The sequence below is a fragment of the Coturnix japonica genome, chromosome 3 (genome assembly GCF_001577835.2).
Source record: "Coturnix japonica isolate 7356 chromosome 3, Coturnix japonica 2.1, whole genome shotgun sequence".
NCBI classification, from domain to species: domain Eukaryota; kingdom Metazoa; phylum Chordata; class Aves; order Galliformes; family Phasianidae; genus Coturnix; species Coturnix japonica.
The window spans coordinates 45,401,539-45,414,226 of NC_029518.1; the positions used below are offsets into that span (position 1 = coordinate 45,401,539).

Genomic DNA, 12,688 nt, shown 5'->3' on the forward strand with positions numbered 1-12,688 from the left:
TTTAGAAATAGATGGGTTGGGAAGACTAATGTTCAGTTGTGTTTTGTAGTTTCCAGTTTTGTTTGCAGTGTATTTGGAACCGAGCAATGTTCATTCATCCAGAATACTCAAGACAGGCAATTAAGTGTTTTGTCCACAGCTTTCTAAAATAAAGTATTGGTGCATTACATTTTCATAGGCGTTGCAAACAAATCTATTAAGTGCACTGCTTTGAAAGATCATTGGCAGTTGTTTTTTTTTTTTCAGAAACTTGGAAAGATTCTTTTTATTTTTCTTACAGAGGAAGATATTATTCCCAAAACGTCATATGGGAAAACTGCACTTGATGTTCTTTATAACTTAATTCTTTAATATTAGTTGCTTGCGTTTGTTTTTGAAAAAACGAGCCAATAGTTTATAAGTGATTTCTCTTTTAGCAGCACAGATTCTTCATGACTTGTCTCTGATTTTGTTGGACTTAACTTTGCTGTTTGTTCATGTCTGTTAGTCTTAAGGAAGCAAAGAAGAAAATAATAACAAAAAAAGCACTGTCCCGCGAAATTCTATGTGTGTTCTGATGACTTTTCTCAGGAGAGCCTTATGTTAGATTGAGTCTTGGCTACATACAGAGCTCTGTGTAGTAGTACGCTCTTCTGAGCAGCTGGCGGAAGGTTGTTTTCTTCCCTTCAGATATTAAGATAGGTGAGAAATGAATGCTACTTTTGTTTGGATTACCATATTCTTTTTACCTTCCGATACAAAATCTGACTACTAAATGATACTAAAATGAATACTAAATTAATACAATAAATTTATTCAACATCATTGGGTAGTTTTTCAGTAAGATTTTGAACATATATGTATGCATGTCATCAGCTGTTGATAGACGTGCCATATTCTCAAAAGAATTTGTATTCTCTTAGAACCGTTTGAAATGTGGAGACCACCATAGCAGTGCTTTAAGTTATTGTACTTACTGTTTTGTTTATGTTAAAAAATATATATGTATTATATATATATATATATATATATATATATATATATATATATATAATACATATATATGCAAACACTTTTAAGTATGCAAGTGTGCCCCGGTGGAGCAGTGGTAGGAATGCCGCTTGCAACACTGGAGGCCCGGGTTTGATTCCCTCCTGTGGTGCAAGTGGTAGAAGTGCCGCTCTGCTACACAGGAGGCTCAGATCCTGGGGGTTGGATTCGTTGATCTCTAAGGTCCCTTCCAACCCGCACGAGACTATGATACTATGATGAGACTATGAAGTCCTTTCAACCTTGAACCTCAATTTTAGTCAAGAAGGCAGGTTTAATGAGTGAACAGAGATGTGTTGGTAGGCATCAGATGCATAAGGAAATACCAGTTTTTCTCTTTTTCACCATTCCGTGTGTGTTGATGTGTATCCAGAAAAATAGATAAGTGACTAGTGATGGAATTAGGTCAATTTTCTTCAAAATTTGCTGAATCACATGGGAATTCAACTGCTAAGCATGTTTATTGAAGTTTGTGTTATGGTTTGTGTGTGCACCCGTGCTTTCTCCTTCTGAGTTTGTATTCTTAATCTGAGCAGCATGTTTCAAAAACTCTGAAACTTCTTTGTTTCATTTACCACAGGAAGAGTACAGTATTTCACTTTCGCTGTTCTCAAGTGAACTTAATTTCTGTTGAAGAAAAAAATGTAGCTGCCTGATGTGATAAGGCTTAAACTTCATTTGAAGAAGTTCTTTTAAGCTCAGAGTTGCGTTGTATGCTTACATACAGATTGCTGACTGTATTTTATGTTTATTTAAAAGAGTGTGTGTTTCATTGCAGTAGCTGGGCAAATGTATCAAGATGTTACTGAGCGAATCACATCCCTGGCAGGCATACAAAAGCTCCCCTCTGAGGCAGGGAACTCTTGGAGGAAATAAAAGCCAGCAATCTTGAAGCACTTTCACCAGCTTGGTTTTCACTCGGTCCCTGCTGATTTCATTTGGTGTTCTGCTCCTGCATTTGGTCTGCCCATTCTTTCCAGTGTGACCTTCCACACTACTCAGGGTTATACTGGCATCTGCTATTCCCTTAGAAATCCTGTTTGTGTGTTGAAGAGTCCCAGCCACCCTTGTTCATCACTTGAAAGCTTCTCCATATGTTTTATTAACCCTAATGACTTCCTGCGAAACTTGGAGATTAGGGGGGAGGAAACTCCAGAAATACTAAGGACAAGAGTGCCTTATAGGTTATTACAGTAACCTTAATGATGGTGTGGTTCTAAAAGCGTTTACTGCTTTTACTGCTGAAATTTTTCTAGTTGACTGTTGAACTGTTGCTTTCAAAGAATATCTCTTGCACCAGCATATCTTATTCCTGCATGGCAGTAGTCAGCTTCAAAGTCAACTTCAATGTGTGCTTGCTTTTAGTTTGCCTACCTCTTTGTTGTGTGTATCACTAATGTTCCTTGGCAGTTTTTGATGATCAGACATACAATCATAGGATCACCATGGTTGGAAAAGACACACAGGATCACGTAGTCCCAACCATCACCAATAGTTCTCACTAAACCATGACCCTCAACGTAATGTCCAAACGTTCCTTGAACACCTCCAGAGTCGGTGACTCCACCACCTCCCTGGGCACCTCATTCCACTGCCTGGCCTTCTTCTTTCAGAGAAGTAGTATTTCCTAACATCCAGCCTGAACCTCCTCTGGCACAGCTTGAAGCCGTTCCCTTCAGTCCTATCACCAGTTACACTTCATCTTTCCCATCCAGAACATATAGAACTACAGAACAGCACAGGAATAGCTGGTCAGGTTATTTGTCATGACAGTGCCTGTTTAGGAGACCCTCATTTCTTTGTACTCTTTTGTGAGAAGCATGTTATAAATATCTTTTGCTATTCCAGGTGGGCTGTAGCTGTGATTTTTTGGAGTGCTCCTGGAGCCTTTCAAAGAACAACAGCTTGAAATGTGGCTTTTCTTTTCAACAGCTGCCTGGAATTATACATGCCCAATAATTCTTTTCTTTATAGAAATTTGTATATTTTTTTCTGGTACAAATATTGAACCTAGATGATAAGTTGTTTCCTAAGTATCTCCTTGAGCCCTTTTCAGAAACTCCTGTAGTTTATCTTCTGTCTTTCAGAGCTGCTAGACTGAGGCTGTTTGGAGTGAGCATTCAGCAATGGGAGTTAGCAGCAAGTTTTTGATTCTCAGGTTCTTCAGAATTTGATTCTTACAGTCCATTATTTTTCACCTTGCAGACTTGTTCTTTGCCACTAGAAGGGGATTGTGGTGTGGGTGATCTCCCGTTTTTCCTCAGTGCATAGGTCTAAAAACAGATGAGAGGCAGGTTCTTCTGCTGGGTTTACTCTCCTATGAGTCTTTCTGTTTGCACTGATTATCTTTTGGCCCCAGAGGAATCCGCTAATGTGTCTTTTATTCCTTCTATCATTTGAAAAAGGCTTATTTTTATGTCCTTTCCTTACTGTTTATCAAACTTAATTGCTTTATCTTCTATACTTACGTTACCAGCTAGAGGGTAATGGCCACTTTTTTTCTTCTGCATCCCACTTTGGATAATCAGAATTGTATCATTTTGTGTCAGATAATTTCCCTGACTTCACTATTTACATTTATTGGTTTTTGTTTTTTGTTTTCCTAGTTTGTTTAGCAGGCTTCTGCCAGTGCTTTGATCAGGAGATGATCAGAACAATGATCAGGAAGTAATTATACCAAACTGTTTTGACTAAACATTTGTACAAAAGAGCATGCAAGATGAAATGAGCCAGAACTGAACTGCAATTTTTAAAAATATTTTTTATTTTCATGTTTTATAATCCTGAATAGACGCAATTATTTAACTAGATTTGAAATATATTTGATTTCTTTGCGTGCCTGCCATCGTATAAAAATAATCCTTGGAGGTGAAAAAAAAACCAATATCTCATTGCTTGAGTGTTATCCAAGTCTTGCTTCTTTAAGCAGCCTAGCACTAGTTTTAGTGGAGGGGAATTCCTGGTTGACTGCTACTAACCATGATGTATGAATTTCCTGAGGATGGAGCTAAGAGCATGGGTGCTGTTGGTAGGTATTCAGGAAGGTGTTTGTGCACGTTCAGCTTTCTTTATTCAGACATGTGGTTTTGGCCACTACTCAGTGAATGTCTGTGTTTTGTGTAGGCAAATTCTTTACAATGCAATAAATAAATAAATTACAAATAGGTATTTCACGCAAGGCCCTCAATTTCCTTTGCAGTGTTCCAGATACTGCTCTTCACAGTCCTTTTGCCATGCACTGACAGGCCTAACTCACTGGCTTGCCAAGTGAATGTTATTTTCAAAATAAAATGTTTGTGGGAAATTAAAACTTCCTAAAGCCTTTTAAGGAAAAATAATTTAGAAGAATTATTTTGTCCTGGCTTCTTCCCAGTACTGAATTTAGGATCTGTATTTTCCTTTCAACAGCTGTAATATCCTCCAACAGGTATATCTGTTGTCCAAAAAGCCTCTCTCTGGAGAATTACGTGCTTAATTTTGCCATTTCTTTTGGTTCATTTATTCTTTTAATGACAGATAATACGAAATAGAAAACATAAAGCCAAATATGGCTTTCTGCTACCTTGAGTAATGAGCTGCTATAACAACATCCCATATTCTCTTGTTGTTTCTGAGCAAATGTTAGATGTATGATACTGAGACACCTGATTGCACACAGGTGTACTTCCCAGCACAGCATTGTAGCTTTTTTGTTGTTTTGAACTGCCCCATCCTCCATTTTGTGGTGATTTCAAAGCTGAAGGACTGGTCAGGTGTCCTCCCAGCACATCTATATGAGTCAGCAGTTCTGCCTCTATTCATGGTCAAGGAATTCCTATATTTTCCTATCTTCTCATGGTCAGTTTTTGGATTGGCAAGGTGGCTTCCTGAATTTCAGGCTGATTTCAGTCTCACATATACAGAGATTACTCTTGCCATTAGTGTTTTGAGCTTTGAATATGCTGACTGAATATGGGAACCGAAGCATGCTGCATGAAAGTAAGCAAAGTATTTCTGGCACTCCCCAGAAGTAGTTTAACTGTAGTGGTGCATATCAAGCCAGGCTGTTACACAGGACAAAAATGGCCTGGGGTATCACCTGTGAGTAACCGAAGGTTAACTGAAAGTTGAGCACTGAAACATGACTGTGAAACAGAGAAACCTTAATTGTGGTGATTTTTTTGTCTTTTTTTTTTTTTTTTTTTTTTTTAAATTCAGCATATAGCGAGAGGTAGTAATGTTTGTTTTAAAAGTGGATGTCTTAAGTGTGAACTGATATTAATTAACAGTTTTAATTAAATTTCCTACAGGCTGACAAGACTGATATTTAGGCATGTGCAAAACATTTTATTTTCCACTTCACCTTTTAGTTTTAGTTAAAACTATTTTTTTATAGGTTAAAATAATAGTTCTCTTGGGAACTTGTTAACTTCAAGGCAATAAATTATTATAAGCAGCTTGGAGAGCGTGACTTAATTTATGATTGTCTAATCCTTTCCACTGTGTGATCCTGTTTACTCTTGAACATTACTTTGCTAAATGTAAGCCATTCTGAATTAGGTTTTCTTAGCCAGCTGTTTGCCTAAGATTTAATGAATTATAGGAAGCTGAAGAATTAAATGTTTTGCAATGCTCAGAGTGTGTAGTAGGAGAAGTGAGCGGTCTTTTGACTTTGTTTCAGATGTTGACAATCTTGTGGAATAAACTCCAATTTTTCTTGTCTTTAGGAAAGAAATTTTCTGTGGATGGCCACTCTCATTATCAGGGCTACATTTTCAAGTTAATGTGCTTCTAAATGTGATTGTTTCTAACAAAAATACAGGGTAAACTGAGTTAAGAACATCCTAAGGACTAGTTTGGCTTTTTTTTTTTTTTTTTTTTTTTTTTTTAATCTTTTTGTGTATGAAACCATGTACTGTACTGAAACCTGTACTGGATAGTACACTATCAGTTCATATCTCAGGTCGAGGGAGTAAAGATCGGTGTTGTTTTTGAAGCAGTATGTTGTGAATAATCAGAGGTTTTCACAGCAAGTCAATAGCCTCAGATGATGGATTCCTGACTCAGTGTGAAGGAAGGAGTGACTTCCAATTACCACCTATCAGTCAGAGCTATGAACTTAGTTCCTGTACAGGTCTCTGTATGAAGCAAATTTCTGATGAATAAGTGTCATACTGAATTGCTTCTGGCAGTACATGTACAAGTGGAGAAGAATAAGGTTATTACTGCATTACTGGAGAAAAAATATTGCAAAACAGCTTGTGTAATTTGTCTGTTTTGTTGTTTAGATATGAAGTTACAAAGCTGTTTTAACATTGAGAACCCAGATGGGATTTGCTTAAATGTTTTTAATAATTAGTATATTTATTTATTTGAGTTAAGACAGTGAATGAAATCTATAGTTTTTCCCAATCTGCCATATTAAGTGGTAAAAAGGCTACATGTTCATTCTTGCTGAGCTGACTGTTTTTGTTTTATGGAAAATAAAATAAGATTCAGCAGGCAAGCAGTGATGCATATAGTAAATATTTGGTTAAGTATCTGTACGTTTTCATGAGGGTCATCGTGTGTACAAATACTTTTTTGCACTAGAAAGGAAAACATGAGAGCTGTCACATTTGAATATCCTGTATGTTTCCTTTGTAACTTTACCTATGGATGTCTGCTGTTTTTGATGCTTATAAAACTTAGTGTGCATTGGCCATTGCAAGGAAGAACCTGCTGTCTTTTAAGCATTTTGGTTGTTAGATTTAGTTGTTATATTTCATTGGGCCTTTTTTTTTTTTCTTAAGTGAGGATTTCATCTCTGTTCTCTCATACATGTAAAATTAGATGAATATCAAAAGTGATATTTCTTTATGAAAAGATACTGTGTTTTTTGCTTTTTACAATTGCAGAATGTTTTTCTGATCACTTTGTTGTTGTTGTTTTGTTCTGCAGTTGTACTCGCTGAATGATTACAAGCCTCCCATTTCTAAAGCTAAAATGACACAGATCACCAAGGCAGCAATCAAGGCTATCAAGGTAAGGAACTGACTTACTACTTCTAATTTCCTTTCCATTTCTTACCTCTCAGAAAATAGCTGAATAGCTTGCAGAACTTGCTGCTGAAAGTTTTTCCCCTTTGTCCTGTGCACAATTGCCAAATTATGATCGAGTGTGATAACTGAGGAGATTTTTGAAGGTGCAGTAGAGGGCTTAAATTGTTTGAGTTTCAGTTGCTGGTTATCGTATGTGAGAAAGAATTGGCACAACTTGACTGTTTCAGATTGAAGACAGCTTTCTTTTCTCCGTTTAAAAAGGAAAACCTAAAATTGCCTGACAAAAGCTAAACAAATACCAAAATGCAAAGAGGTATTTTTATTTTATTTTCAGAACAAGTAAAATGTATGTGCCTTTGGATCAATACAGTTGTATGACTTTTTTTTTTTTTTTTCTATTTACCCTTGAATTCCACAGCATACCTTTCCATGTGTTTGGTTTAAAAATTTTATTTTTGATGTTGCTTGGACACAAGTTGTTCCTAAGTTTTAGCATTTGGACCCTAGCTAAAAACTAATCTTGCCACAGAGTAGAACTACATAATTGCCAAGTAGCATCATAGCAACAGAAAATAGCACTGAAAAATAATGGAGGAAAGAGTACACAGTACTAAGCATTAAAACAAACTCTTGGTGAAAGCTGGAGAGTTGAATAAAAAGCATAGAATAAAAGCAAAAAGACATGACATGGCCTTTGTCTGTGTGCCTCTGCTGGGAAGGTAGATAAGCTTTCATGTGGTGACATCTGCATTGGAGTTCTCTGTAACTCAAAGCAAACTGATGATAGAAGAATGGAGTTCATTATGTTTCTTAAATAAGAGAAGTCTACATAAATCAGAGTGCATATGTTGCACTGTTATGAAAATGCTAGAAACCTGCAACCCAACTTTACCCAGACTAATAATAAGTCACAGAATCGTAGAATTGCTCAGGCTGGAAAAGACCTTAAAGGTCATCAAGACCAAAGACAACCGTACTATCCTAACTCTTAACAACCTTCTGCTAAATGGTATCAGAATCTTGGAAGCCTTGGAATGGATAATGGTATATCTTTTCCAAGATTTCCATTATGTATTTTCACCCTTCAGTAAACTGGACCTCAAAGACATTAACCTGCTAAAGTTTTAAAAGTTTTAATTCCAGCTTTTCCAATATTATCTTGTAGCTATCAGTTCAGTACATAAACTTCCAGCCTTAGGATATTTAATACAATAATGGCGTACCAGGAAATGAATTCAAGTTCAGTGAGTGATTGATGTATTTTATCACATAGAACTACAGACCATATGCAGAGGGTATTGTATGCTAGGAATGCAATGGTTACTTTTCTGTTACCACAGCTTGCTACACTCAAGGCAAAATAGGATATAAAGTAACTGCTGTATTTGCAGACTGCCTTTGAGATGGGTGTTTCGGTGTATCCTAGGGGATACTGAAAAGTATATATCAAGCTTTATGCTTATCATTTCAGTAACAAGGTTTAATTTTGTAGAGTGTTTATTAAGATGATGTAGAGCTATTGCAGTTGTATTTTTTTTTAACCTCACCTATAATAACGGGGAAAAAAAAGCAACACAAAAGAAACCAACAGGGCTAACGAATAAGTACTCAGTAAATGTTTTAAAGGTTTTCTTATTCTTGTGCATTTAGATTATTAAAGTTAACATTTAGAAAATAAAATAGAGAAAAATGCTATTCTTACTAATATTGTGCTAACATCTTCAGTTAAGTATGTTGAAATAACAGTATAATTCTGAAGGAGGAGTTACCTTCACTTAATAAATAAGGACATTATTCTAAAAAAGAATAAGTGCAGTCAACTTTTCCTGATACTGTTAAATCTTGCGAGGAAGACAGCATATTTAGCTATGGACGTTTTAGTATTGCTGGTTAATCAACTAAAGTTTCAAATTGTTTTATTGTCAGTGCTGCATGACAAGTATTTGCATCATAGGATTTTCTCCTCTACTGAAATACCATTTTTATTTTCCAGTTCTACAAGCATGTTGTGCAGAGTGTTGAGAAATTCATTCAAAAGGTAAGTCAGTAAAAGATACTTTCATTGTTGTACAGAATATTCAATACAATTGAATCTTAGGTATAAATATAAATTTGTTTTTTTACCCCACAATAGTGTATTTCATTTTTCAGTTGCGTTCAACTTCTGTTAATAAACAGTAGGTGGTCATAACTGATGTAGAAAAGCAATTACTTTGTCCTCATTTTGTATTTATGTTACACTTTGATTTCAATGACTACAAATACTATATTTTAACTACTTCTCTGTGTGTGTTCATTTAATGTTAAAAGAGGCCTATGAACATCTAACACGAAAGTAATTGAAAGTGGTTCAATGAGTGACAATTACTTTTGCTTTTCTACCAGGTATTCAGCACAGTTTTTAAAATTAAAGATGACGGTTCAGCTTTATCTCTTGTGTAGTGTGAAATGTAGCATTTTACTTTGTGATTCCTGTAAATTAAAACAAATAAGTATGGCTATACTAGAATTACTTTAGGGTAGGATGCAATATTAATTTTAAGATTCTGAATAACAGAATTTGATTGTGTATTATTTTCTTGGAGCAGTTAATTTTCTTTGAGTAAAACTGCATTTTTTCTATGGTAGAATATAGATTCCAATTTTTGAGTCTTCTCCTTGCCTGTGTTGTGTTTGATAGTTCAGTTGATCATTTTCTATAGAATTTCATTTCTTTTAAATACGAAGAAACTCTAAATGCCTTCTTATTTTCCCTAACAAACTAGAGAAGTTGGTTTGTTAATGCTACAATGCTGGATGCAGTTTTTATCCAGTCCATTTTACTTTACAGTCTATGTTAGTAATCTGTTTTCCTCCTTTAATTCCATGTATGGAAAAGGTGTTGTATGTATATTTTTGGCAGTGGTAAAGGACAAAGAGTGCTAGTATTTTGTCAGTCAGATGTCTCTGAGGAACTGCTTCTTTCCATTTCTCAGATAAGGGATGAGTATTCTCTGATCCCTATTTGATAACAGAGATGGATATTGGAGGGTGAGAAGAGCTGTACACCATATTGCTCATATCCTATCCATCAAAGTAACACTTTGAAATGTTAGGTCCCACCCATAATTTTACTTAATCCTGTTTTTCCTTGTGTTTTTATCATCCTTTTATTTTTTCTCTATATTTTCTTATTTCCGTATAAACTTTAAAAGAGTTCACCCCAACCTATTTAGTGTTTCCTTATAACATTTCTGCAGTTTTTATTAATTTGAGCATTCTGCTGTTTATGCAGAAAACTTTTATAAACATTTTGTTAAAATGTTAGGAGCTAAAATATATTGAAGTTATTTTCTGAAGGCTTTGTCATACATCCAGTTATGTATTAACATTATAACACACGTTTCTTCTTAAATGTATGCCACATATTGCTCAAAATAAAGATACCAGACTTACAAACACTAGACCATGTTTTGAGCCAAATGAATGCATTATATAAGTTGCATTGATCAGAAAATCCTTTTTCAAAACTGAAGGCCTGTGCATAGGCTGTAATGAAATTAATAGTCCAGAGAGATTGTATTTTTATAAGGAAAATTGTATCTTAATAAAAAGGCAGTATTATCTTTGAAAACAGCGAAATCTTTTTTATAGGATACAACAGGTTTTTCTGTAGAATGTCTCAGGTTCTCTTGAAGTTGTGTTAGTAATTGAAGTGCATACATTGTTTGTAAATTATGCAAGTTTTCCATGGTTTTAAAATAAGTATCAATGGTACATTCTCAACAAAATAGATGTCTGCGTTAATATTTTCATATTCTGTTTGGAAAAGGGTATACCATGCACTTTAGAAGGATGTAAAATAAACAAATGTTAACTTTAATATTCTTTTTAATGTCCAAGAAATACAAATTTTCAGTCACAGTTCTAACACACTATTAAGAATTTGTTTGTGCTTTATGCTGCTCTACATCTTATAAAAAAATGTGTCTTCAAAAACTATTTGTTGTTCATGTGCTGTCTTTTGATAACTAGATTCCAAAGACATTTTTATTTTGTTAGTGGTAGCAAATGAGATTCAAGCTGTACACATATTTGCAGAGTACAGTTAGCTGTGACAAAGTGAAAATTAAGTGAAAATCTGTTTCTGTTTGAGATAGTTTTGTACTTCAGTAACATTTGTTAAATAGTTAACATTTTGATAATACTTGGTCCCATTTAAAAATTAGATTGAGCTGTTTTCTGTTTAGTCTGCCACTAATGATATGTGTCATTTTTTGATGGATGAATATTGCAAATTCTTGTTCTTTGTAGTGCAAACCAGAATACAAGGTGCCTGGTCTGTATGTCATTGACTCCATTGTGAGACAGTCCCGGCATCAGTTTGGGCAAGAGAAGGATGTATTTGCTCCAAGATTCAGCAATAACATCATCAGCACTTTTCAGAACTTGTATCGTTGTCCTGGGGATGACAAGGTAAAACACTTAGGGTAACTTCTTCTAATCAAAGCAATTTTTGTGTGTTAAAGAATAATGGTGTTGGTCTCATATTTTGCATACTACAGTGGACCTTATTGTAGGCTTCTCCTTATACATTTATATGCATATGAATGGGGGAAGATACATATAAAAGGATTAGTTAATAATTCTAAATTAATTGTTTTTTTACTGAAGGATGTATATTTTATATGTGTTCTGTACAGCCTGTATATGTCAGCCCAGGTTCCTCTGTTAGACATCTTTGATGTAACTATTCCTAAGGTTCGTACTGTTTCATAAACCCAAAGATGCTTCATTCTAAACAGATTGGCATTGTTAGTTGAAACTTTGATAATTCATGGTAACAAGAAATAAAATCATGACATGGATCTTCTCTTATCCGTTTTATCATTTTAGAGTAAAATTGTTAGAGTGCTAAACTTATGGCAGAAAAATAACGTGTTCAAGAGTGAAATCATTCAGCCTCTCTTGGATATGGCAGCAGGAATTCCTCCACCAGTTGTGACCCCCGTCTTGCCCAGCACTACTGCTGCTATGAGCAACAACACACCAGGTAAACAAAACCAGATTAAAATAGAATAAATCATATTCTGTTGAAACCCTTCTGTCAGCTTTAATGTGCTGAAAAAAACTTCCTCACTGGTTCCCTTTTGATAAATCCAATGAAATCCAGAAAGGAATGTATTATAATCAGCATTCAGATTAGGAAAATAGTGAAAACAAAACAAAGCCCATTGTGTTTACTTTCTATCTATGTATCTTAAATAATTTCATACTCAGTAACAGTGCAGTATGACCTATTTTTGCACCTCAAAGTCAAAAAAGAAGAAACTTGACCACTGAAAAGAGAACTCATCAATATCTTTAGTACTAAACATCTTTTTGCTACCTTTAGTACTGAACATGCTGATTGGGTAATGTCAGACCACGATCTTTGACTTTTGCTGGTCACCAGGCAATGATTTTGAGCAGAAAACCCCACATTGATTTTTTTTTAAAAAAAAAAAAAAAAAAAAAAAAAAGCTGCCTCTACTAACATACCTCCTCCTTTCCCTTGTTTGGAGTAAGAGCTAAGTGGACAAAAAGCCGCTCGTGGAGTGCATCTAAAGTTACCCAATAACAAACATTTTATATATACATATATATATACCTTGATGGTC

General features: G+C 35.0%; 1 protein-coding gene across 6 annotated transcripts in view; it reads left to right on the forward strand.

The window, feature by feature from the left end:
- SCAF8 (SR-related CTD associated factor 8) overlaps positions 1 to 12,688 on the forward strand; it is a 144,167-nt gene that overhangs the window by 15,547 nt on the left and 115,932 nt on the right. For all 6 annotated transcript variants that reach the window (XM_015858254.2, XM_015858251.2, XM_015858252.2 and 3 more), the window contains 4 exons: positions 6,949 to 7,032; positions 9,043 to 9,087; positions 11,343 to 11,504; positions 11,925 to 12,081. In XM_015858254.2, the coding sequence (XP_015713740.1) occupies positions 6,949 to 7,032; positions 9,043 to 9,087; positions 11,343 to 11,504; positions 11,925 to 12,081 (448 nt within the window). The remainder of the gene's footprint in view (positions 1 to 6,948; positions 7,033 to 9,042; positions 9,088 to 11,342; positions 11,505 to 11,924; positions 12,082 to 12,688) is intronic.